The following is a 26,115-nucleotide window of genomic DNA, read 5'->3' as shown; positions in this document are numbered from 1 at the left end:
GGCAATTTTTGATTAGGGATTTTTTTATTATCCTGTACCAAGATGTCTGGCTTAGGAAACTAGTTAGATAGTAGCTATGCTATAAGACTGAGAGAGAACACCAGTAGGCAAAGCTCAAGGAGAAATAGAAGCAAAGAAAGAACGGAGCCAGGGAAAAATAAGAATGATACGATGGAAGACGCAGGACAAGGAAGTTTCTTGAAGCAGAGGCAGCTAACAGTGTTAATGCAGTACAATGGCCAAGTAGGCTGGAAAATGAAAACAATTTATTGAATTTGGCAAGTATATTAGGTTATCAGATACTTTGGTTAGAGCATTTTCAGCAAAGTGATCAGAGAGGCCAGACCTGAGTAGATTGAAAGTTAAATGGTGATACTGTGGGGAAATTCAGTGGAGAAGCAAAGCAGAGGCGTACAGTGGTAGCTCAAAGAAAAGAGGAAGCCAAGGTCATAACGTTTGAGTATATTTTTAGATTGAGAGGACAAATCCACTGGAAAAGAAGATTTTGAAGCTGCAGCAAAATGATAGCCTTGAAGGGGAGGAGAAATAGAAAGAAGGACAACGACTGATTTCAGTGATTCGGAAGTGGAAAAAGGAGGTTGGAGAGTCTTGTCTTTTGGCCTTGCTTTCTTTTGTGATATAGAAAACTTAGCTGACAGAGCAGATATCCCACAGAGAATTCAGAAAAAGTGGCAAGGGTTTGAAAAACCAACTAGAGAGAGGCAAAACAAACTGACTAGGAAAAAACACAAGTTTTGTTGAGTTTAGAAAGCCTGGTCAAGTTTCCAATCATCTAAGAAGCATATCCAAAAGGTCCGAGTCTAAGCTTTAACACTTAGAGTTTGGGTAACTTGGGCAAATGATTTATCTTCAGCTCCCATTTTTTCATAAATGAAGTGAACATAATTACATTGATTAAAATGACTATAAATTATTAAATACTATTCATTTAATCCCAGTTTTGGTTTGAACACCCAAAGTCAAGATTTTCACTTACATATGACTATGCAGTCTGGCACACTGAGAGGCTGGCTATACTATCCCATTAGCAGTTATATGGTCTCTGTTCCTTTCACTGCAACAGCAGGATTTGTTCTGTTAGTTTTTCACTCTGTCCTTTAGCTTTATTTTTCTCAGCTGTCCTCAATGCCCCAAAGCTGTACACTACACCACTCCCCCTGAACCTTGTTGCTTATGCACTAGCATCTCTGCTGCAAATCCTCCTGTAAGATCCCTGTCCACCATATTCTCCCTAGCTTGCATCCTCAAGATCACTCCTGCCTAGAGATATGGAGAGTGGCCAAGACAATGGAATCATGGTGAGGCAGGAAGCTGCACTTTTTATGAAAGTCCTTATGGTTTCATGATACATTTAGGCAAAGAAAGAGCAGCGCTATGCACTACTGAGAGTCCCAGGTCAACCAAATGGCAATGTCTACAGAAGAATACTGGGACATCATTTAGTCCAGTCCCATAGTTTTACAATTGAAGCAACTTAGGTTCAGAGAAGTTAAAAAAAAAAAAAAAAAGCTTCCCCATGTCCACTTTGTTATGTAGGGACAAAGAAAGAACAAGAACTCTGGTCTGCAGTCCCTCTCAGCACCCATTCTTTGCCATTAAGCTCTGATGCTTCTCTCTGATGGCTTAAAACATTTTCCGGTTCTGATTGACAGACCCAGTTGGACTGTCTTGTAATCATTGATCTTACCTTCTTTATGGATAAATAAGCCTGCTCTTTCATCTCTTTTCTGAGCTGCTGTTTGTTCAACCAATTTTTCAAACACGTTCAAGCACTTTCTGAAATTGCTAATCTGATGTGCTGTGTCGAGACGCTTTTTCTCCCTGATATCCATAGGGACATAGGGAAACTTTTACTTCTGTGCAGAAGGAATACTGCAACTTTACCAATTTGGAAAACCTTCCAGTTGTTACAATGTCTCCCTGCTGTCTCGGTTTTTGCCCTAGGTCTCATTCCTTTGATCTTAAAATCCCATACTGTGGGCAGTAGTAAGAGTTGCCACTAGGATGTTAACAGGAAGGAAAGCTGATTTAGGTCTGGTGGATTTCTTATAGGCAAACATTTCAGTAAAAATCCTGACCTCACAATGTTATCAGTGGCCTTCATAGGGTCCTCATTGCATCATAATATCTCTGTAACATCCTACTTCCTTCCTAAGGAGGAGATTGAAATTTTTTCCCCCACAGATTGTGTGTGTGTGTGTGTGTGTGTGTGTGTGTGTGGTGTGTGTGTGTGTGTGGTGTGTATACTGCTTGAGAGGGAAAGGAATGAGTAAAGACCAAGTAAGAAAACTGGATAATATTTTCTCCCTCTTCTATCTCTTCTCACCTCAAACCTTTTGCCTTCCTCACAGTGCCTTGGAAAGTAAAGTTTGGCCGGGCATGGTGGCTCGCACCTGTAATCCCGGAACTTTGGGAGGCTGAAGCGAGCGGATCATCTGAGGTCAGGAATTCAAGACCAGCCTGGCCAACATGGCAAAAGCCAGTCTCTCCTTAAAAAACAAAAATTAGCCTGCTCTGGTGGTGGATGCCTGTAATCCCAGCTACTTGGGAGGCTGAGACAAGTGGATCACCTGAGGTCAGGAGTTCAAGACCAGCCTGGCCAACATGGCAAAACCCAGTCTCTACTAAAAAGACAAAAATTAGCCCGCTGTGGTGGCCAATGCCTGCAACCCCAGCTACTTGGGAGGCTGAGGCAGGAGAATCACTTGAACTCAAGAGTCAGAGGTTGCAGTGAGCCAAGATCTCACCACTGCACTCCAGCCTGGGCAACACAGCAAGACTCCATCTCAAAAATAAAATAAAATAAAATAAAATGTTTGCACTCATTCGTGCCATTGTACTGGATATGAAAATTTGAACTTCTAAAGATGAAATGTATTTCAGCACCTGTCATTTCTTCCACAAACATTTTTAGAGGTCATAGGGAATACAAATGCCTTTCTTCTTTGTGCATTGTCCTTTGATTGAAATAATAAAGTGAGCCAAGGATGAGGAAGGAGTGGCTCCTGATTACGAGGAGAGCTTTTCAAGGTAAGGTGTCATTTGAATTAGAAGAGGCCTTTCTGCAATCTCCAATCCCAATTAGTCCAAATACCATTATTGACTCAAGTTTTCCCATTTTCGCCTTTTTTAAGGGAAGAAGTTGTTTAATGTTTCTCAAAAATTAGTTAATTTTCTATGGCTTAGATGAATTAGATAAATTTCCTACCCCTTGGTAGTTCATCTTTTAAAACGTTCTGCAAGAACTTGCATTCAGAAATGAAGCAGATGGCATTTCAGAGCACCTCCAATCCCAGTACTGCCTTCTTGGTGTCCACCTCTGACTCTCTAGTAGGAGAGCAAGGTAAGATTTTATTTAAAGAAAAATCCCCGGGGCCGGGCGCGGTGGCTCAAGCCTGTAATCCCAGCACTTTGGGAGGCCGAGGCAGGTGGATCACAAGGTCGAGAGATCGAGACCAACCTGGTCAACATGGTGAAACCCCGTCTCTACTAAAAATACAAAAAATTAGCTGGGCATGGTGGCTCGCGCCTGTAGTCCCAGCTACTCAGGAGGCTGAGGCAGGAGAATTGCCTGAACCCAGGAGGCGGAGGTTGCGGTGAGCCGAGATCGCGCCATTGCACTCCAGCCTGGGTAACAAGAGCGAAACACCGTCTCAACAAAAAAAAAAGAAGAAAGAAAAGAAAAGAAAAAGAAAAATCCCCAATCCTATTTGTTTCTCTTTTTACTTTAAAGCTTTCAAACCACCATGCAGTGACATCTGGAGGACCACTCGTCTTATAATTCTAATGTAGGTATTATTGCATTCACAATTAATTCATCTAACAAATATTTACTGAACACCTACTTCATGCTAGAGGCTGTTTTAGAGAATGAGGATACAGCAGTGAATAAAATAGCTGCTCAAGTTTATAGTCTAATGCAGAAGACAGACAAATAAATAAATAATACATCAGTGGACAATTCGTGCTATAAAGAGAGAGGAATGGTGTGTGTATTGGGGAGGAGGTATAAATCAAAGTAAAAGAGGTAGTGAGCTCAGGGAAGGACCATTGATAGCCAGCTGTCTGGGCAGAAATCTGAAAGAAGCGAGGTAGCAAGTCATGTGGATAAATGGTGGAAGGATATGCTAGGGACAGCAGGTGTGAAGTCCTGAGATCAGCGTGTGCTTCACATATCTGAGAAACAACAGAGGCCAGTGTGGCTAAGGTGGGGTGGGAGGAGAGAGAGAGGTAGGGAGAGAAGGTAAGAGAGTCAGGGGGTGGCATCCAGATCATGTAGGACCTTATAGGCTGTTTTAGGACTTTGGCTTTTACTCTGAGATGGGGACTCTTTGAGCAGAACAGTGACAGGATCTGAACTGAATTTGAAAAGAATCATTCCAGCTGCCTTGAGGAGAACAAACTGAAAGGGAGAGAGGATAGAAGTCGGAAAGACAGTTAAGTGGCAATTTCATTAATGCAAGTAAGAGATGACAGTGGCTTGGATTAGGGCGCTAGTGACAAAGGTTGTGAGAAGTGGTCAGATAGTGTGAAGATAGACGTAACAGATTTGCTAATAGATTAGATAGAGGTATGAGAGCAAGAGAAGGATCAAGGATAACTCCTGGGATTCTGGCCCTAAGAAATAAAAATATGGAATTTACTGTGTTTGGGAGGAAGCCAGTAGGAGGAGCAGATTTTGTTGCGGTGGGGGTGGGGGGGTGGGAGGGAATTGGAATTCAGTTCAGGATAAGCTAAGTTTGAGAATTCTATTAGATAAACAACTGTGGGTGTTGAATAACCAGATATACGAGTCCAGGGTTCGGGGAGGGCTTGGGAGTCATCAGCATTCAGATGGTATTGTATTTATAGCCATTAGCTGGACGAGATCATCTGGGAGTCAACGCAGATAAAGAAGAAAGCAAGGTGGGGACCAAACCCTGAGCATGCCAGTGTTGGGAGGTCACAGTGATCAAGAAGAACCACTGACTAAATACGAGTGGTTAGTGAGGCAGGAGGAGAACCAAGAGAAAGCATCATCCCAAGAGACAAGGAAAGAAGCTGTTTTGAAAAGGAAAGAGCCATTGGATGAACAATCCCGTTTATTCAATAAAAAAATTGCATACAAAGAAAAAAGGAAGAAGGTGGGGAGCTATAGATTAAAAGGGATTTTAAAGAAACACCATCCAACCACAGTGTGTGGACTGTATTTTGGTCCTGACTCAGCAACTGAACTCAAAAATAATTTAAAATGCTTGAAACAATTGGAAATAGTAAGTAGACATTTGATGATAATAAGAAATTTTTGTTCATTGTTTAGATTTAATAATTATATTTTATGTTATATTATTTGTCTTAGTCCATTCCTGCTGCTGTAACAAAATGCCTTAGACGGAGTAATTTATGAACAACAGAAATTTCTCACAGTTCTGGAGGCTGGAAAGTCCAAAATCAAGGCTCTAGCAGATTCAGTATCTACTGAGGGTCTGCTCTTCATAGATGGTGTCTTTTCTGTGTCCTTACATGGTGGAAGGGATAAATAGGTTCCCTCAAGCCCTGTCATAAGGGCACTAATCCCATTCATGAGGGTGGAACCCTCATGACCTAATGACCTTCCAAATGTTCCAACTCTTAGTACCATCACCTTGGAGTTAGGTTTCAACATACGAGTTTTGGGGAGACATAAACATTTGGACCATAGTACTGTTACTTATGTGATGTTGTGTTTTAGAACCACATACTGAAATATCTATGGATAAGCATTAATGCATGAAGGAGAAGTCAACCTTGCCAAGTACTGCTGAGGACCTACATAAGATGAGGACTGAAAATCAACCATTGGAACGTGGATGCTAGTGACCTTGAGAAAGGCTACCTCAGTGGAATGGCCAGCTAAAGAGAAAGTAGTAGGAGGAGACATAGTGATAGTAGGTATAAATGCATATTATAGCAGAGGCTTTTGGGAACATCTTAGATGTTATATGCAGGAGCAATTCACAGCTATTACAGTCATTTATAGAGCTATCGGATGCATTTGTACTTATATTTTCTCAGTTGCAAAAATAACATAGTCACAGATTTAAAGAACATTGAGAATCATTCTTACATGTTCTTACACTTTTACAAAACTAATAATTTTTTTAAACTGCCTTCTAAGCCCAGACCACATACTTTGGTAATTTTAGTTTCAACGGAACTATGCATATTATTTCAATTTTAATGTAGAACTCCATAAATCTTTCCCCATTTTTCTAATGTCCTTCATAAGTGTATAGTTTTTCTTTTCTACCTATTTTTCTCAATAAAGTATTTTGCTATTTTATCAATTTTTACATATAAATGATTATGAAAGGCAATCATTATAAAAAGTCAGAAACAAACACATGCCTAGCTGTATAAGCAAAAATATGATATTGCCACTGTCAGAAAAAAACTCTAGAAAAAAGTAGGTGGAAAAATTGCTGTGAGTTATTTGGCTTCAGCTTCCATGAATATTATAAGGGCCCATGTGTGGAAGAAGGTGCTACCATGACTCAAGGCCCATGGCTGGATCCTCAACTTGTCTGTTGTATAGGCCTGGTGTCAGTCATCTGGCACAAATGTTGTTGGAGCAATAGGTTGCTCTGCATTTTCTGCTTCTAGGTTCACAACGGCCAACTCCAGTTTCCCGGATGAATCAGTGAAGAACTCCTTTGCAGTGAAATGAGTATTCTCACCTAATGCCTATGGCAGGGGACAATGAGGTGGGCAGGAGCTTCAACAGTACATGGCCGTTGGTGACCAGGTACTGCTAAGAATCTGGGGTAGATTCACTCTTAGATTTTCAGAATTAAAAAATGACACAAGAGCAGAAGGCATCTTGGTGTCAATCTCTTGAGTCACACTCCTGCAATCTGGACTAATGCCTTATATACACTGGGGCATGGCTGTCGTACTACCATCTCTTTTCATCACCATTTTGGGAATTCCCTTATCCTCAAGCTTGTATTCTATGTCTTTCTTCACCATGGTTTCTTCCCTCATTTTGGTGACTCATATTCAGAAATAGTGCCTGGAAGATAGATATGTTTTTGATACTTGCATATCTGAAAATATCCTGATCTTTCCTTATACTTTGTTGATATTTGGTTGGGTACAGAATTTTAGGTTGGAAATTATTTTCTTTCAACATTTTGAAACTATTACTCCATTGTCTTTTTGCTACTAGTGTTGTTGTTATAAGGACTGTATTCTAATCAGCTTCTGTTGCTGATTACAAGCTATTCTGATCCCTGATGCTTTGTACGTACCTGTTTTTATTTCCTCCCTCAGGAAACTTATAAATGTTCTCTTTGTCCCAGTGTACCAAACTTTCACTATAATGGGTGTTGGTGTGGAGACAGATACATAAATCATAACTTCACTAACCAATCTCTTCCAGAAATTAAACATTTACTCTTCCCTACCTCCTTTGTCATGTAAACTCCATTTTTTAACAGCCATGTTACAAATGAGATTTTATTTGAAAAACAAATGTATGTATTTGTGGGTTGAGGGGATGTCAACAGATACACAGTTTATGTATTGAACAGATCTTTACATCTCACCCATCTGAGGAGCTGTATGCACCAGCAGCATTGACATTCAGAACCTTGAAGCATGCTAGATTCTCTTTTTTAAAAAAAGTTCAATCACATTTACTAAATTCCATTTCCTAAGATAGGAAAGGTACATAAATATTTGGCAAGATTTTCAGTAAGGGTTTTTCTGCTGCTCACCAGAGACCAAGGTTAGAGGAGTCAGGGAAGGATTCTTCTCAACCCTGAGAAGAATGCTTGATTGAAGTTCCCTGTCTGCTGCCACATGATGTCACAGAAGGCTAGGGGTTATCAGTTTTCAAACAAGAATGACAGATGAAACCTGTCTCTATTCCTCACTCTCCTATACTTTGCAAAGGACTTCCTTGGAATATAGGTGTTGTGATAATTTAATGTTCCAATGTAAGAGGGTGTTTAGAGGATTTTAAATGAACCTCTTTCTATCTAAAGGACAGGGCTAGACACCCCATGAGAGAGGATGTGTGCAGGCACTGGGAACCAGTTCCGCAAGCATTAGCTCATGCTCACCTTCAAACTACTTAAGAGAAGGCAATGAGTTCATTAGGATTTCAAGGATATCCTTAATGAGAATTTCCACAGGGAGAATTTTCAGAGTAATGGAGGAGCTGTGACTGCTCCCCACTTCTTTCCATCCCAGGGGCACTGACAGGGAGAGCCTGGGGCTGGCCAGCTCTCTGCAGCAGACCACTTCCAGAATTTGGCAGGGCAAAAGTGCATACATATGTACAGAGGACCAGATGCTAGATTCTCAGTAGAGAGGCCAGGCTGGTCAGCTTGAGAGGGTCCCCAAGCAGGGGCAGAGAGTGAGATCCCAGCAGCCAGCTACTAAAGGCATTGCCCCATTGAGAGAGTTGTGTGAGAAAGATGCAAGAGATGTCAGTTTCTCTACAGAACCCACAAATCACCCAGAAGAGAAAAACCCAGCATTTAAAATTCGCCACAATCAGAGAACACCAATATCAGTTTTGGTTTTTTTTTTTTTGAGACAAAGTCACAATCTGTTGTCCAGGCTGGAGTGCAATGGTGAGATCTCGGCTTATTGCAGCCTCTGCCTCCAGGGTTTAATAGGGTTGGGTCTCCTACCTCAGCCTCCCAAGTAGCTGGGATTACAAGTGCATGCCACCTCATCTGGCTAATTTTTGTATTTTTAGTAGAGATGGGGTTTCACCACGTTAGCCCGGCTGGTCTAGAGCTCCTGGCTTCAAGTGATCTGCCCGCCTTGGCCTCCCAAAGTGCTGGGATTACATGCGTGAGCCTCTGCACCCAGCAGAGAGCACCAATATCAGACAACAACTTTACCAATCAAAGAGATTTTTTTTTCCCTCACAATCCCAAAGGGGCCCAGAGCAGCATCTACAGATAGTAGATCAAGAAAATGGGGGAAGCTAAAGTTGTCATCTTTCCCACCTCTACCCCCACAGAAGTTCTCCAGGCCTGATGTAGGCTCTACCTTGGAGGGTGAACAAGTGAGTTTTACACGAGTTTTCAATTTTCAGCATTACAATGTTCTGGCCTTGATATCAACTGCAAGAGAGTAGACAAGCTTTGGAAGCTGCCAAAATTCCTAAGGGCAGGAAGGAGCAGGTGGTCAGAACATATTTGAAATGAGTAGGGAGAACCAGTTGCTTTTTGGTGGCAGCATACTGAGTTCAGCTTGCTTCATCAGCTGGTTATAGCAGTTCACTTCTCCCACTCTGAGAGAGTGAGATGCACGCACAATTTGCACATGCTTTTTTCTTTTCTAAAAAAAAAAAGTGGTAAAAAATATATATAACATAAAATTTCCCCTTCTAATCATTTTTAAGTGTGCCATTCAGTGGCACTGCACGCATGTACAGTCTTGTGCAACCATCACTACTATTCATCTCCAGAATTTTTTCATCATCTTAAACAGAAACTCTGTACCCATTAAACACTCACTTTTCATTCTTCCCTCTTCTCACCTTCTGGTAACCACCATTCTACTCTCTGTCTCTATGAATTTGCCTGTTACAGTTACCTCACGTCATTAGGATCATATCATATTTGTCCTTTTGTGTTTGGTTTATTTCACTTATAATGTTTACAGGGTTCTTTCATATTGTAGCATGTACTGAATTTCATTTCTTTCCAAATATGCCTGAATAATATCCCATTGTATATATACACCACATTCCACGTATCATTCATCTGTTGATGGGTATTTGAGTTGTTTTTACTTTTTGGCTATTTTGTATAATGAACATTTTGAATATTAGTATACAAATATCTATTTGAGTCCCTGCTTTCAAATCTTTTGTGTATATACCTAGGAACAGGATTGCTAGATCATATGGCAATTCTTTTTGTTTTAATTTTTTGTTTTGTGACAGGGTCTCACTCTGTTGCCCAGGCTGGAGTGCAGTGACATGATCACAGCTCATTGCAGCCTCAAACTCCTGGGCTCAAGGGATATTTCCATCTTAGCCTCCTGAGTAGCTGGGTGGGACTACAGGTATGTGCCACAACACTCAGCTAACTTTCAAATTTTTTCTGTAGAGATGGAGTCTTACTATGTAACCCAGGCTGGTCATTGAACTCTTGGCCTCAAGCAATCATCCTGCTTAAGCTTCCCAAAGCACTGAGATTATACGCATGAGCTCACAATAATTCTATGTTTAACTTTTTGTGGAACTACCAAATTGTTTTCCACAGCAGCCACACCATCTTACGTTCCCATCAGCAGTACAAAAGGGTTCTAATTTCTCCAAATCTTTACTAATGCTTATTTTTGCATTTTTTGTTTTGTTTTTTGATGATAGCCTTTCTAGTAGGTGTGAAGTGGTATGTCATTGTGGTTTTGATTTGCATTTCGCTAATGACTAATCATGGTGAGTTTCTTTCCATGTGCTTTTTGGCTATTAGTATATTGTTGGAGTAATGTCTACTCAGATCCTTTGCCTATTTCTGAATTGGGTTGTATGGAGTTTTTTGTTGTTGCATTATAGAGGTTCTTTATATAGTCTGGATAGTAATGCCTTATCAGATGTATGATTTGCAAATATTTCTCCCATTTGGTGGGTTGTCTTTTCACTCTTTTGATAGTGCCCTTTGATGTACAACAGATTGAATTTTGATATAGTCCAATTTATCTATTTTTTTGTCCTGTTATCTGTGCTTTTGGTGTCATACCCAAGAAATTTTCTTCTAAGAGTTTTATAGTTTTAGCGTTTACATTTAGGTCTTCAATTAATTTTGAGTTTTTATATATGATATAACGTAAGGCTCAACTTCATTCTTTTGCACATGGATATGCAGTTTGCCCAGCACTATTTGTTGAAAAGACTGTCCTTTCTCTACAGAATGACCGTGGCATCCTTGTCAAAAACCAATTGACCATATATGTAACAGTTTATATCTTGGCTCTCTATTCTATTCCATTGGTCTACCTGTTTGTCCTTATGCTACGTAGTAGGCCATTCTTGCATTGCTCTAAATACCTAAGACTGGGTAATTTATAAAGAAAAGAAGTTTAATTGGCTCACAGTTCTGCAGGCTGTACAGGAAGCATGGTGTTGGCATCTGCTCAGCTTCTGGGGAGGCCTCAGAGAGCCTTTACTCATGGTGGAAGGCAAAGTGAGAGCAGGCATCTCACATGGCAACAAACAAATTGAGAGAGAGAGAGAGAGAGAGAGAGAGAGAGAGAGAGAGAGAGAGAGAGAGAGGAGAGATGGGGGAGTTGCCACACACTTTTAGATCTTCATGTGAACACAGAACTAGAGTTCACTTATAAGAAGGGGATGGCTGAGGCCATTCACGAGGGATCCGCCTCTGTGACCCAAACACCTCCCACAATGCCCCACCTCCAATATTAGCGATTACATTTCAACATGAGATTTGGGTGGGGGCAAAGAGCTAAACTACATCATGCTGACATTGCACTTGCTTTTTAAGTTGTCTTTTTTTTTTTAATAAAAGGTTGTAGTGTTTTGCCATTATCCTATCATTACATAATTCTAAAATTAAAAAAAATAGATATTCTTATTGAAAAATGAAATCATATATGTGGTATCATTCCCTGTTTCTGTCAAGCTCAATAAATGTCTTTAACAGTTCATAATATTGTAAAATTACTGTATCAAAAATGCTTAAACATTTGTCAAAGGCCTCTTACTCCTCCTTTGCATTCACTGCTAGTAGGCATTGGCCTGGATTTTACTCTGATTGAGTAAAAGCCAAAGTCCTTTTATTGAAACAACAAAGGTCCTGCATAATCTGACCATTCAGCACTCACTCACCTTGCTGGCTGCATTTCCTGATTCTTATTCTTGCTTCCTTATTGTTCCTCCAACATGTCAAGCACAGTCCTATTGCCCATAACCACCTTGTCTAAATAACAACCTTGACAGAGCAGGACCATTGCCACCTTGGACAAGCATCACCATGTTAAAGTTCCCCTTGATTAAAAACCACATAAATCCCAAAGGCATCAGCCTAATGGCCTAAGGTCAGCAAGACCATAAACCACAAATGACACCTCTGACCAGAAACGCTCCAACCTTAATATAAACCCCTCCCTGACCAGAGACATGCCAGCCCTGAGATATCCTCCAACAGAGACATTCCAACCCCGCAATAAACTTATCCTCCACACAGAAACATTCCAAGCCTGTAATAAGCTCTCTTGTCCTAAAACCCTTAAGTACTCTCAGTCTGTAAGAGAGAGAGCTCCTGACTGAAACTGGCCAGAAGCCCCTCTCAGGTTTATTCTCCAAAATAAACCTGTCTGACTGTTAAGTTACTATTTATGCTTCTTTCCTCTCTGTAACTCTTACAAACCTCTTTCCCCATCTCCCATAGCTCCTGCCTCAGCCTCCTCAGTAGCTAGGATTATGGACATGTACTTCTTGCCCAGCTAGTTTTCTATTTTTTGAAGTTGGAGGAGTTCTCACTTTGTTACCCAGGCTGGTCTTGAACTCCTGGGCTTAAGGAATCCTACTGCCTTGGCCTCCCAAAGTGCTGGAGTTACAGGAACAAGTCACCATGCCTGACACCTTATATTTCTTTATGGCATTTGCCACCGGCTAATACCTTACATATGTACTTATCTAATTTTTGTCTGTTTCCCCAACACTATTGGAATGCAAGCTTTCCAAGGGCAAGGACTCAGCAACAAAGAATGAATAGGAAAAAATACAGTGAGTTCTTCTTTATTCATTCATTCAAATTACTACTTATTGAGAACCTACTGTAGACTAGGCATGGAAAACATACTGGACATTAAACATACACAACTTGTTAAATGGTCATGTTTTGTTGAATGGTTGCACAAATCTAAAATTAACAATTAGATGTGTCTTTTTTTAAGGGGTGAAAGTCTCACAGATGGCAAATCCAGAGCAGAAGCCTTGAAGGAAAATAAAGGTGTCGAAGGCAGAGCACACTGCCCCTTAGCAATTGCTCAATGCACCAAGGTGAAGAGCTGCTGCCAGCCTATTAGATCCTCTCTCTAGGGAATTCGTAATGTAAATTGATCAAAGCTAATCATTCCCTACTGATCTTTCAAACAGAGGTGAGAGTGGTAAACGTCCATATGGAAAGCAATTTCTTTAACTTGAACAAACCCTGTGTTCATCACCAGTGTCCACGACAGTCTGCAGGTGTGGTTCAGGACTGTGATCCTCCTGTAGGGCCTCCTTAGGGACTGTGCAGTGACAAAGGCAGAAGCAGTCCTTGGAGAGTGTGATGACGTTCACAACCTATATTTGACTTGTACTATATTTTCATCACTACAGGAGAAGAGGGCCAGTGGAAAATGTGTGCTGTTCTAAATATAGCACCTGCCTCCTATACCTGCTAGATTTAGGTTGAATCTTTCACTGCCTTTGAAGGACTTCAGCAGGACTCAGTGACAGAAAAGATCTACCCACGCTTTCCAGCACAGGAAGGATGGTATTGAAAGGCCTTGGGGTCCAGACCAGGACTTAAAGTCAGTTTCATTGGAATGCCATTTTCAGAGAGTTTTCATCCCAGACTCTCTGAGGTTGGCAGGCTCTTGTAAAAGCCCTGGGACATATGTCCTCCAGCTCTCAGGTAGTTAGGCAGGCGCCTATCAATTCGTTGTATTTCTTTTCAGTTTTCTGGTTTGTAAGGCCACCCTGAGCTCTTCAATGTTTTCTTTGCTTTTGTTTGCATTAAATGTATGAGGCGGGATGGGCTTCGTAGGCTGGTGGTGGGTTATTACAGCTTCCCAGGAAGGGGAGAAGCCCAAATCCCGCCAGCACGAGGTGGGCGTGGGCACCCATAAATACTTAGGAATAAATGAATGCATAAGCGAGTGAGTGAATGGGTGAGTGGACAGGAAGCTTTCAGGCTGGGTGCAGGAAGGTGGGGGTGTGAGGAGCCAGCAAGGCCACCCTGCGGCCCTGGCTCCCCGGCTCTCCCTCAACGCGCGTGCACGCTGCCCAGAGGAGAGGGCTCAGCCGGGGGGGCGGGACCAGCCAGCCCCGAGGACGCGCCTAAGAGGGGCGGGGCTAGGAGGACGCGCTGCGGCGAGGGGCGGGGCCACGGCGGGATTCGCGGGCGGAAGGGGCGGGGACAGGGCGGGCCCGGCGCGCGGCAGCGCGGGCCCCTCAGAGCACAATGGCCAGAGCCGGCGGCAGAGCCCGAGCCCCACCCGGTGTGGAGCGCGCCGCGAGCCGGGTCGCACGCTGAGCGCCTCCGCCCGCCCAGCGCGCCGGCTCCGGGCCATGTACTCGGGGAACCGCAGCGGCGGCCAGGGCTACTGGGAAGGCGGCGGGGCCGCAGGCGCCGAGGGGCCGGCGCCGGCGGGGACACTGAGCCCCGCGCCGCTCTTCAGCCCCGGCACCTACGAGCGCCTGGCGCTGCTGCTGGGCTCCATAGGGCTGCTGGGCGCCGGCGACAACCTGCTGGTGCTCGTCCTCTACTACAAGTTCCAGCGACTCCGCACTCCCACCCACCTCCTCCTGGTCAACGTCAGCCTCAGCAACCTGCTGGTGTCCCTCTTCGGGGTCACCTTTACCTTCGCGTCCTGCCTGAGGAACGGCTGGGTGTGGGACGCCGTGGGCTGCGCGTGGGACGGGTTTAGCGGCAGCCTCTTCGGTGAGTCGGACCGGGAGGAGGAGGCAGCCTCCCCTCCGCGGACTTCCGCTTCCCGCCCCGCCGCGCGCTCCGTGCGCCCGCACGCCCCCGCCCGCCCCGCACGGCTTCCCGCGCGCCCCGCGCCCCCTGCTCCCCGCGCGCCCCGCGCCCCCGCCCCCCGCGCCACCTGCGCCCCGCGCCACCTGCCCCCCGCTCGGCCTCCTCCGTCCCCTTCCGCCCCACGCCGCCCCGGCTGCGTTCCTGTCGTCTGTCTTCTGCGCCCCACGTTGACCCCAAACTCCAGCCCGTCTCCTTCTCATTTGTTTTCACCGCCTAAAATAACTCAGCAGGGCACGAAACCACGTTCTTTTTTACACTTTGAGGAAAGAGACGAGGGCCGGTAGAGTCAGGAGATTCAAGGATAGAAAGGATTAACTCGCCAAAGTTGGAGGGGGTGATGAAATTAGATTCCTGTACTACTATTTGCTTCCTAAAATGACAGTAAAAAACGAAAATAGCAATGTTTAGAAAAAAAAAAAAAATCCTCATTAGTCCTTGTAAACCTTTGAATGGTTTCTAGGGAGCCAGACAGTTTCATTCAGGCCCTCGGAACGCAAATTGGCATGTGCCCTATAAGCTATTTTTACTGTAGTTTCCTTCTTACGGGTTCCAGCACACCGGAGTCTCCGGTGACATTACAGATGGCTCGGCCAGTGTCATTTCAGAAGAACAAAAACTGTAATTAGCTCTGCAGCCGGTAGACTTCATTAAAGTAGAACTTATGTTGTTGAAGATTTATTTCCACAATACTCTTTACTGTGGAAGATTTAAGTTTCACTGAGACATGTTGTTTTGAAGGAAATGTAGGAAAGGAATTATTTTTGTGTGCTTCAGGAATTTCATGTGTAGGGAGATTTGAAATAGAAATATGTATTTCTCAAGGCTTAAAATTCCTTTTTTAAATCCTGAAATCCATGGATACTTTATTATTGCTTTTATTTTGGTAGGTTTGGGAGAGCAAAATCTTTGTAGAATTATCAAAAATATTTTCTTATTCAGTAACCTCTATGCTATGACAAACTCAAATATGTTTGTAATGATTTATTTTTTGACGTTTTGAGGGAAATAAGAAATAGAGAAATAACGATTTTATTTGATTGCCTCAATGTTTATTTATTATATTTTCCTCCCTGGCCCTCATAGAAGCTTTAATCTGATAATTTCGATTGAACAAATATTCGAAAACTAGGGCGGGGACTGTAGGTGATATGGATGGCTATGGGATTACACTCCTTACATTAATTAAAAATACCTATCAGGCAATTCCTTCGGCAATGCTAAGGAGGTTATTCAAGCCCAAGCTTTAAGTATCATTCATAGTGTTCACCAGGGTAGTCAGCAGGTGTTTGTTCACAAACATGAAAGTTCTTACTTCCTTGAAGTGCCTTTTCTGTGCTGGAAATTCTATTTTTGTGCCCGGGAGTTCGAACACAAGGGTCTATTGAGTGCGTAAGTGCTAGCTAGCTAGCATCCACCCTCTTCCTCACCTCTTTCCTCTGCTGACCCTACCCTCCTGTGTCTCCTAGTCACTTATCCCTTCCTGTTTTTCTTCTTCAGGATCCCTTATAAGGTCCCACCCCAGCGGAAGTGATTTTCTGAGTTCACCACTAGGTATTTTACCTGAGGGCTGCCCTATTTCTCAGGGCATTTAGTGCTTTCACCCAGGACTTTATCCCTGGTTTTAATGCAGAGGTGGAAAATCTGGAGTAACAGATTGAGAGACTTATTTAAGCCCTCTGGGGCAAGTTGGTAGTGAAGTTGCTACAGAGTTTAAAAGTTTTTAGCAAAGATAATTTCCTTGTCTGGCGTAAATTCCAGAGTTTGTGCTTCTAGATAAGGGTTAAGGATGAAGAAAAGGAGGACACTTACTGCATTGTTATCCCAGAGCAAGAACTACCCAACAGTGGAGTATTGAAGGGGAGGAAATTTAAAAATCAGGCAAATAGCTTCTTGAAGCAGAGGATTTTGGAAAGGCTGCCCTATCTGTTGGAAAGACCATTGGCCTGATGGCACAAGAGTGGATCCTATTCATGATCCTATGGCTTTGCGTTGTGTGGGCTTTCCCAAGTCACTTAATCTCTCCAGCCACCAGTTCTCTCATCTCTATTATTGAGTAGTTCAGCTTAATGCTCTGTAAGGTCATCCTACTTGCTTTGCGTTTTGATGACCGCTTTGATATCTGTAGGTTAGAAGGTGCCTGATCTTAGGGCTTATTGACTGAGTCTTCTGCTCTTACTTCTACCCCGAGCCCTATCTTTCTAAGCCAAGAAGCAGCATATTCTGTGGTTACCCTCTTCAGATACCATCATAGATTCAGTCTCCCTCTTCACACCCTGCTGGAGGAAGCTGAATAAGTAATTCAGACATACTTAGATATGTGCTTGAGTGTGCCAGGCAACTGCTTAATTCTGTACTTATTTCCTGGTTCTTAGGGAATGCTGAAAATGAGTGGAATTCTTGATATCTTGAGGCAGAGGCTGTGACTAGACAGGAATGTTAGGATTGCCATTTTAGTTAAACTGAAGATCTGTAACCTACGCAGTTTAACCTAAGTTCCAATTGAATGGCTTCTTTTACCAATATATAGGATTATTAGTCATCTTGGCCTAGACAGGTCCAGCTTGTACCGATCTATATTTTAGTAGGTTTAACCATAGTGAAAACCAGAGCTCAAAACTGCAATGATGAATGTTAGAAAGTTTAGCAGTGTTATATATATGATGCTTTAGTCTGAAGACTTTGAGGTGAGTATGCTTTTTAGCACCTTGGCTTTTCTACCTCTGACCACACATAGCATCACACAGATGTCTTATGCACATGGAATGTAACCAGGAGAGTCTTTTTTTTTTTTTTTGTACTACCCCTTCAAAAATAAGAACAAGCAACATGTTAGTCTTGGCAGAGGATGTTTAGATAGAGGATGTTGGGATACAGAGATTCAGGGTAGCAGAGACAGTGGCAGAATGCAAACATCATATTCAAATGTTAGGACTAGGTGTTGTTTATATCAAGATACTTTAATACGAAACCAGGAATTTTCTTTTTTAACTTACATTTGTAAAACACTTTTTTCCTTTTTTACTTACACTTATATGCATACGTACATTCATATAAATATTTTTTATAAATACATTTTTCTCCTCAGGCCTATTCTGTATGAGCCTAAATATTTTTAAATGGCTGGTTGTTTTACTGAATTCATCCTTTTTTAATCATCTGACTAGCAATTCAGTAGAAATAATCTCATATGGCTACCATGAGATCCTACGTGTGGTTGTGGCATAGAAAGGTCGTCTATTCAGCTATTCTGGAATCACACACAAACTGTAATGGCCACAGAAATATTTTTAATCATAGCAGTATGCACATAGTGTATAATCCGTTTCTATAAACAATGGAGCCACATGCTCCTTTTAGTCTAAGCTCACGGCTGTGTATTTTATTCACATGCTAGTTTTCTTAAAAGCTAAATTTAGAGAATTGTGTTATGTTATTTCTTCTTTATTTTTGTGAAACATTATGTTCATTCTCCATTATTATATCGCCTAATTTTGGGGAGGGCTGTTACATCTCTATTGTTCATTTTCAAGAAATTAGAAAATATGTGAGAAAGCATTTAAGACATGCTTTAGTGGAGGTTTATGTCCAAATAATAAGTCACACTCCAATGGATTGTTATTGTTGCATGAAATTATTTTTCTCATTGTTTACAATGTATTCTTTCTTGAATTTTCTTCTTTCAGAGAAGAGTTCCAGTCACAAATGCATATATGGTGTATTTTGACATTTACTGCTAAGATGAAATACAGAAATGAAACCACACATCCGTTTTAGTATTATCAGATGTGATTAGATGTACTTTCTCATGTTTTTATGCTACTGACTTACAAGAAAAAAAATATTTTAAAAGGGTAACCGTTAAACAGCTAGGACCTGCAACTTCAGAGCTTCTGGGATAAACTGGAACATCAGAAGGACAGACTTTATTACAGCATATTCACACCTTATTTCTTTCATCAGCAGTTGTCACCAGACGATTTTACTTCCTAGAATGGCGGACAATCTTCCCACAGAGTTTGATGTGATTATAATAGGGACAGGTTTGCCCGAATCCATTCTTGCAGCTGCATGTTCAAGAAGTGGTCAGAGGGTTCTACATGTTGATTCAAGAAGTTACTATGGAGGAAACTGGGCTAGTTTCAGCTTCTCAGGATTGCTATCCTGGTTGAAGGAGTATCAGCAAAACAATGACATTGGAGAGGAAAGTACTGTTGCATGGCAAGACCTGATCCATGAAACAGAAGAAGCCATTACTCTTCGCAAGAAGGATGAAACTATTCAACATACAGAAACTTTTTGTTACGCCAGTCAGGATGTGGAGGACGACGTTGAAGAGATTGGTGCTCTGCAGAAGAATCCTTCCTCAGGGGTGTCTAGTACCTTCAATGAAGTTCTGGATTCTGCATGCTTGCCTGAAGAAAACCAGTCAACATACTTTAATAGCGATGAAATGCCTGCCAAACGCACTCAGAAAAGTGATAGAGAGATTTCCCTAGAAGTAACTGATGTAGAGGAATCAGTGGAGAAAGAAAAGTATTGTGAAGGTAAAACTTGCACACACACAGTTTCAGATAAAGATGGAATTAAAGATGAAAGCAGATCTACAGTAGAAGACAATGCCAATCAACCAAATAGAAATAGGATTACTTACTCTAAAATAGTTAAAGAAGGAAGGAGGTTTAATATTGATTTGGTATCAAAACTGCTGTATTCTCAAGGATCGCTAATTGATCTTTTAATCAAATCAGATGTTAGTCGTTATGTAGAATTTAAAAATGTCACTAGGATTCTTGCATTTCGAGAAGGAAAGGTAGAACAAGTGCCTTGCTCTAGAGCAGATGTCTTTAATAGCAAGGAACTTACCATGGTTGAAAAGAGGATACTAATGAAATTTCTCACATTTTGTTTAGAGTATGAACAACATCCTGATGAATACCAAGCTTTTAGGCAGTGTTCATTTTCAGAGTACTTAAAAATTAAAAAATTGACTCCCAACCTTCAGCATTTTGTACTGCACTCAATTGCAATGACATCAGAATCATCTTGCACTACAATAGATGGCCTTAATGCAACTAAAAACTTCCTTCAGTGTCTTGGACGGTTTGGCAACACTCCCTTTCTATTTCCCTTGTATGGCCAAGGAGAAATCCCCCAGTGTTTCTGTAGGATGTGTGCAGTTTTTGGTGGAATCTATTGTCTTCGTCATAAAGTACAATGCTTTGTAGTCGACAAAGAATCTGGAAGATGCAAAGCAATTATAGATCACTTTGGTCAAAGAATAAATGCTAAGTACTTTATTGTGGAAGACAGTTACCTTTCTGAGGAAACATGCTTAAATGTGCAGTATAAGCAGATCTCTAGGGCAGTACTCATTACAGACAAGTCTATACTAAAGACAGATTCAGAGCAGCAGACTTCCATTTTGATAGTTCCTCCAGCAGAACCAGGAGCTTGTGCTGTTCGGGTCACAGAATTATGTTCTTCAACCATGACATGCATGAAAGACACCTATCTGGTACATTTGACATGTTCATCTTCTAAAACAGCAAGAGAAGACTTACAATCAGTGGTGGAGAAATTATTCACTCCGTATGCTGATACGGAAATAAACAAGGAAGAACTTACAAAGCCAAGACTCTTGTGGTCTCTTTATTTTAATATGAGAGATTCCTCAGGCATTAACAGAAGCTCATATAATGGCTTACCTTCCAATGTTTATGTCTGCTCTGGGCCTGACTGTGGACTGGGAAATGAGCATGCCGTCAAGCAAGCTGAAACACTTTTCCAGGAGATCTTTCCAAGTGAAGAATTCTGCCCTCCACCTCCAAATCCAGAAGACATTATTTTTGATGGTGATGATAAGCAGCCAGAGGTTCCTGGGACTAATAATGCAATAATAACCAAACTAGAATCCTCTGAGGAAAGCAAAAACCTAGAAAGCCCAGAGAAGCACCTTCAAAATTAGAAAAGAACTATCTGGAAATGCTGTTTTGGACTTTTACCGTGGCATCAGAGTATTCTCATTTAAAGAACAGTTTCGCAGATGAGTAATTAGAAGTGGTGATATATGATGAATGCTATGCAGATGTTGTCTTTAATTCTCTTTCAGACATTCAGCATTGAATATCTTTGTTAACCTATCAATAAGTGATTTATTGATTATTGAACATTTTGTTTAGAATGGGCTGTGTGATCCAAAGTCTTAAAACAGTTAGCTTTATTTTAGTGTTGGGTACGTATGTAAGGGTTCCATGCTAGCAACTCAGCTTAAAGGTAACATTGTATTTGCTAATGATCTTCAGATTTTATCTTTGTCTACAGAATAATTAGTAATACCCAAGTAATATTTTAATTACTTTTACAGCTGTTAGAGTTGCTGCGGCCTGTTTGAATAGTGAAACACACACAAATGGTAAATAATGTAGATCTTTTGCATATAATATAAATATCTAGACATGGTGGTAGGCATAGCAATTAATACAGATGCCAATATGATAATAAAATACATTTGTCTGTAATTGTTAAAAGATTAGCTTTGCATGATCCTTTATTCATTGTGAAGGTCCAAAGTTTATAATACCCACTTGACCCTTGTAACTGATGAGGCAATGATGCCACCACAGTGTTCTAATTTACAAAAAGAGTTGGAGTTCAATTTTTAGTGGTCGAAAAGCTCATTTTGGGGGGAGGTTGATTGCAAAGAAAATTTGAAGGATAAGATTTATTCTCATTTAATACTTCAGAAAATTTCTGGAGATCCCTGCTGTGGCACTTAAAGAACTTCCAACAAGTAACACAGAACAAAAGGAAAAATGAAGTGCCCCAGGAGAAGATACTTCAGAAGGGTTGTTCTGAAATTTCTAAGGAGGAATTCTTAGGAATTCCTGTGGAGAAATGGAGTGAGGCATTTTTGACCTGGGATTACAGATAGTTCTAAAACTCAATTTTTCTATAAATAGATTACCCAAGATTTCTCAGCGAGAATGAGACATACCACCTTGTTGGCTCTACCACTTTAATTAATATCACTAACATAACTGATAGGAGTGAATCAAAGGGGGATTTACCATGTCCTTTCTACTGTGTCCCACTTCACAAATAGTGAAGTAACAACCTTCTTGCCTCTTAGGTGTTGGCTAGACTGTGGAAACTTTTTTCTCCCAGAACCACCCAACATCGTAAAACTGGTAGTACTCCAGTTGGGTGAAAAACCTGTGGAGCTCTCAGAACCCATGAACTTGCTCTTCCTCTAGTCCAGTTTCCATTCCTCAGGCAGAGAATGATGATCCTTGTGGCAGTTTTTGCTCTGAAACAGCATTTATCATGTGCTTGGTACTTAGTATTATGCTTTCTCATGACAGTTTCTCAACAACCCTTTAGGCAGATTTGCATATACCTCTGTATTAGTCTGTTCTCATGCTGCTGATAAGACATACTTGAGATGATAATTTATAAAGAAAAACGAGGTTTAATGGACTCACAGTTCTGTGTGGCTGGGGAGACCTCATAATCATGGTGGAAGGCAAAAGGCACGTCTTACATGGCGGTGGACAAGAGAGAATGAGAACCAAATGCAAAGGGAAACTCCTTTAACATTGAATCTCATGAGACTTACTACTGTGAGAACAGTATGGGGAAACCACCACCATGATTCAGTTATCTCTCAACAGGTCTCTTCCACAACAGGTGGAAATTATAGGAGCAGCAATTCAAGATGAGATTTGAGTGGGGAAACAGCCAAACCATATCATCTTCAAAGAATAAATAGAGATTTATTAGTAATTTGCTGAGAATCTGGTATGTGGAAGAGCCAACATGGGGACTGAATCTTGTGATTCTAAAACCTTTGATCTTTCCACTAACATTCACTTGTTAGAATATAGGCACTGCAGGAAAAAGAAAATGGGCCCACGAAAATTAGTCTAGCATTGCTGGGGGGAGAAAGCACATACTGGTCTTACAGCTTATTGATCAGAGAAGTGTGAAGATTAAGATGAACTAAACAAATATATTTTAGAGCATGGATCTCATTGAAGTAGAATTTGGCTAAGTTTTAACAAAATAATGTTCTTCAGTAACACATCTTTTGATCTGAAGATTGTGTTATAAAAAATGTTACCAGGCCAAAATTTGTTCTGAATACACTCTTTATTGCTCCTCTGTATGTAAGGAAAATGAGACCAGACAGATTTAAGTAATTGACAACTTAAAGTAGCAAAGTCATGGATTGCATTGACTTTTAAAAATATAGTGAAGTCATATTTAAACTTTATCCTAAAGTTTAAGTCTATCAGAACAACTGAGATACTTGAAATAGACCTATAAAATAGTAATTAAAATAAAAAATATGTAAGATGATAAATAAAATGAAGATGAAGATATTCTGGATCTACTGAAAAGATTTTTAGTATCGCAGATTATTCATAAGAAATTGAGGGAAAGGAACGAGAAGTTGCAAAAGATGGTATAGCTGAGTATAATGGAAATAGGAAAAATTAGTCCAAAATGAAGGATGATTTAAAAATGAAGAAAATGAATATATTTCTTACTTAAATGAATACAGAATATATGGGAAATGAGAAAGTATGCCAATAAAAAGCAAAGCATTTTAAAATTTAGGGGATATTATAACCCAGTGTAATTTTCTGACAGGTTGGACTTTCATTCTAATGGACTTACTGGTAAACTTTTTCAAATGTTTGAATAATGTCTATCCATGTATCATGAAAGACTATGCTTCAGATTGCATTTTGAGCCAAATACAGTCTTAATACTAAGAGTCAGACATTTTTAGAAGAATTTAATTCTCAACAGATGAAAAATGCAGAATAAAATATTGGCAAACAATACAGCACCAAATAATTTACTGTCAGGATTATAAGGCTGGTGTTCAGCAGAACAGCCATTAAGTCAGCATCAACAGAACAAATAGTTAAAAATCCAAAGTATTAACTACAGATAACTTTTCAAAAATTTATCATTCCACCCTTGATTTAATTATTTCTGGCAATTATTTGATAGACTTCTTAGAGTCTGTTAAGTATGTAAACCAAAAACTACCATTATTCCTACTGGAAAAACATAAACATTTCTCAAGCAAAAAGTAAACAATGTTGGCACCATTTTTATACATGGTTAAAGAAACCTGTCATTGCAATAAAAGCCAGCATTCACAAAATGAGGAAGGTAAGGAAAGTAGAGTAAGTATTTTCTATTAACATGGCTTTACGACTACTTAAACCTATAGTATATAAATGTACTAACAATAAAAGACTAATGCAAGAAGTCGTAGGCTATATAATTCTGAAAAATCTAACTTCTACATCTCAGCAGTGACAAACTGCAATTTAAAAAGTGGTTATTAATATATATGAGACTTTCAAAGCAAGTTATATAACTATATTGAGGTAAGTTAAGGAGGAGGCCTAAATAGAAGCAGGTTTAAGGAACCACGTTTTTAAAAATGAGCAAACTCCCATGGGAGCCATCCTGGTGTAATGGAAAAGTAGTACATGGGGAGATGGGGAGTTTTTTGAAAACCAGAATTACACTTCCTGTTTCACTACTTATCAGTTGTATACTCTTGGGAAAGTCACTCCTAGTATCCATTTCACCATCTGCAGAATAGAAATACTTCACAGAATTATTGTGAGGATTAAGTTAGATAATATGGATTAAAATATAAAGCTATATCCAAAGGAATGCCAGTATGTGAATATGTGACATTAGTATGTAAGTGTACCACAATTCTATTTAACATTCCAACTGGTTGCTGTGTGTAATATGGCATAATTGTAATAAATAATTTAGGAAAGTAAGCAAGCAAATATGTAAGCTTTTTTTAATATAGGGGGAAAATGAGAGCCTTGCCCTTCAAATCCTTAAAACATGCTATTAAACAACCTTTCTGAATATTCTGTGGTGCCAAGTAGAAAGTTTAACTAAAACTAATAAACCAATTGGAAAGAAAGAAATATTAGTAACTGCTAGTGGAAAGGCTAGCTAGATGTCAGTGTGGAAACATTAGATCTATTTTACATGTGATATTCCAAATGAATTAAAATGTTAAGTATAAAAGGAAAATATTCCAAATGAACTAAAATGTTAAGTATAAAAGGAAAAATAAAGACTACAAGTCTTACATCAATAGTGGTACAAAGAAACTTCATGGCAATTGACAAAGTAGATGAACTAAAAGAAAAATTTTAGTGTAGTGGATAGAAAAAAGACAAAACAAGAAAACACAAAATTTAAAGGAATCTATTTGTATTACACATGGATGCGCTCAATTTTTGTAAAACTACATGCATATCCATAAGGCTTTGTACTCTTTCTTAGGCAAATCTATAAAGAGATCTTGTGTAAATAAGAAAAATCAATTATTTGAATGGTGTTCAAATTTCCTACTATTAAAAATACAACTTTGACTTAGTTCATGCTATTGTATTACAAAATTGTTTTAATTGCATATGTTCTCATAGCAGCAGCATTGTATATTAGTAGCGTTGTAAGAGAACTGTGTAGAAAATTATAAAAAGGGCTTTATAACTGATCCGTCTTTTGACATACTCAGTTTGAGTGGCATATGCCCAGGAAAATATTTAAAAGGAAAAAAAAAGCTATTGGTACAGAGGTTTCTAGCAATTCCACTCACATAACTTTAAGGGGAAAAGAAGTCCAACGACTGGGAAATGGATAAGTAAATTTGGGTGTATTCCTAGTGCTATCATAGAATGTTATAGAGCCATTAAATAATATGTGTAAAATTGTATACAAAGTGTGAGATTCAAAAATGTTAATAAGCATAAATTATGTTTGCTGATATATGTGTGAAAACTTAGGTCTATATTGAAAAGAATCAGAAGATAACATGTAATTCAGTTTTAACATTAGGGGTTCTTTTTCTTCTGTTCAATATTGATGTATGCAATAAAAAATAAAAGACAAATTGGTAAAGTGGTTTACTGAACTGGTGAGAAAATGACTGATTTCTTAGAAGTTAATTCTATTTTAAGTTAAAATATACATTTCTAGGTATTAAAGTCAAAAAAGGTCATCTTCAAATATGTGCGGCAGAAAGTTTTACAAACCTTGGTGGGAAGGAATTCTTGGTCAAGATGGATTTCATAATTTATTTTTTCTTTGTTGATCACCATTAAGGAATAGTAATAGAAATATTAGTAATACATTCTAGGACATCAGCATGAAGACATAGTATATTAATTAAAGTATGACCGTAAATGCAAGAACAAACATGTCACTTGGGAATCTTAAAAACCATGGAGATGAAAGTTGGATTCATGGATGTGACCAGACCTGGTTTGCAGACAGAACTGTG

General features: G+C 40.1%; 3 protein-coding genes across 7 annotated transcripts in view; 2 read left to right on the top strand and 1 right to left on the bottom strand.

Annotated features, from left to right (window-relative positions):
• WDR64 (WD repeat domain 64) overlaps positions 1-14,132 on the bottom strand; it is a 163,939-nt gene extending 149,807 nt beyond the window's left edge. For 2 of the 3 annotated variants that reach the window (XM_074385393.1, XM_074385394.1), the window contains exon 1: positions 11,102-14,132. In XM_074385393.1, coding sequence (XP_074241494.1) covers positions 11,102-11,138 — 37 coding nt within the window. In that variant the 5' untranslated portion in view covers positions 11,139-14,132. Of the gene's footprint in view, positions 1-1,708; positions 3,376-11,101 lie in introns of those variants that run through there. The other variant, XM_039464187.2, reaches the window with a different exon arrangement.
• A 50-nt stretch (positions 14,133-14,182) lies between these two features.
• The window catches only part of OPN3 (opsin 3), a 46,705-nt gene continuing 34,772 nt past the window's right edge, over positions 14,183-26,115 (top strand). The window contains exons 1-2 of one of the 3 annotated variants that reach the window (XM_039464207.2): positions 14,183-14,678; positions 18,738-18,802. In XM_039464207.2, the coding sequence (XP_039320141.1) occupies positions 14,306-14,678; positions 18,738-18,802 (438 nt within the window). In that variant the 5' untranslated portion in view covers positions 14,183-14,305. Of the gene's footprint in view, positions 14,679-18,460; positions 18,550-18,737; positions 18,803-26,115 lie in introns of those variants that run through there. The other 2 variants (XM_039464206.2, XM_039464205.2) reach the window with 2 other exon arrangements.
• Positions 18,769-25,758, top strand: CHML (CHM like Rab escort protein). Its single transcript, XM_003935337.4, has one exon. The coding sequence runs from the start codon at positions 18,769-18,771 to the stop codon at positions 20,740-20,742; it is 1,974 nt and encodes a 657-aa protein (XP_003935386.1). The 3' UTR covers positions 20,743-25,758.

The sequence above is a fragment of the Saimiri boliviensis genome, chromosome 14 (assembly GCF_048565385.1).
Source record: "Saimiri boliviensis isolate mSaiBol1 chromosome 14, mSaiBol1.pri, whole genome shotgun sequence".
NCBI lineage: Eukaryota > Metazoa > Chordata > Mammalia > Primates > Cebidae > Saimiri > Saimiri boliviensis.
This window is presented reverse-complemented; position numbering and strand designations above follow the sequence as displayed.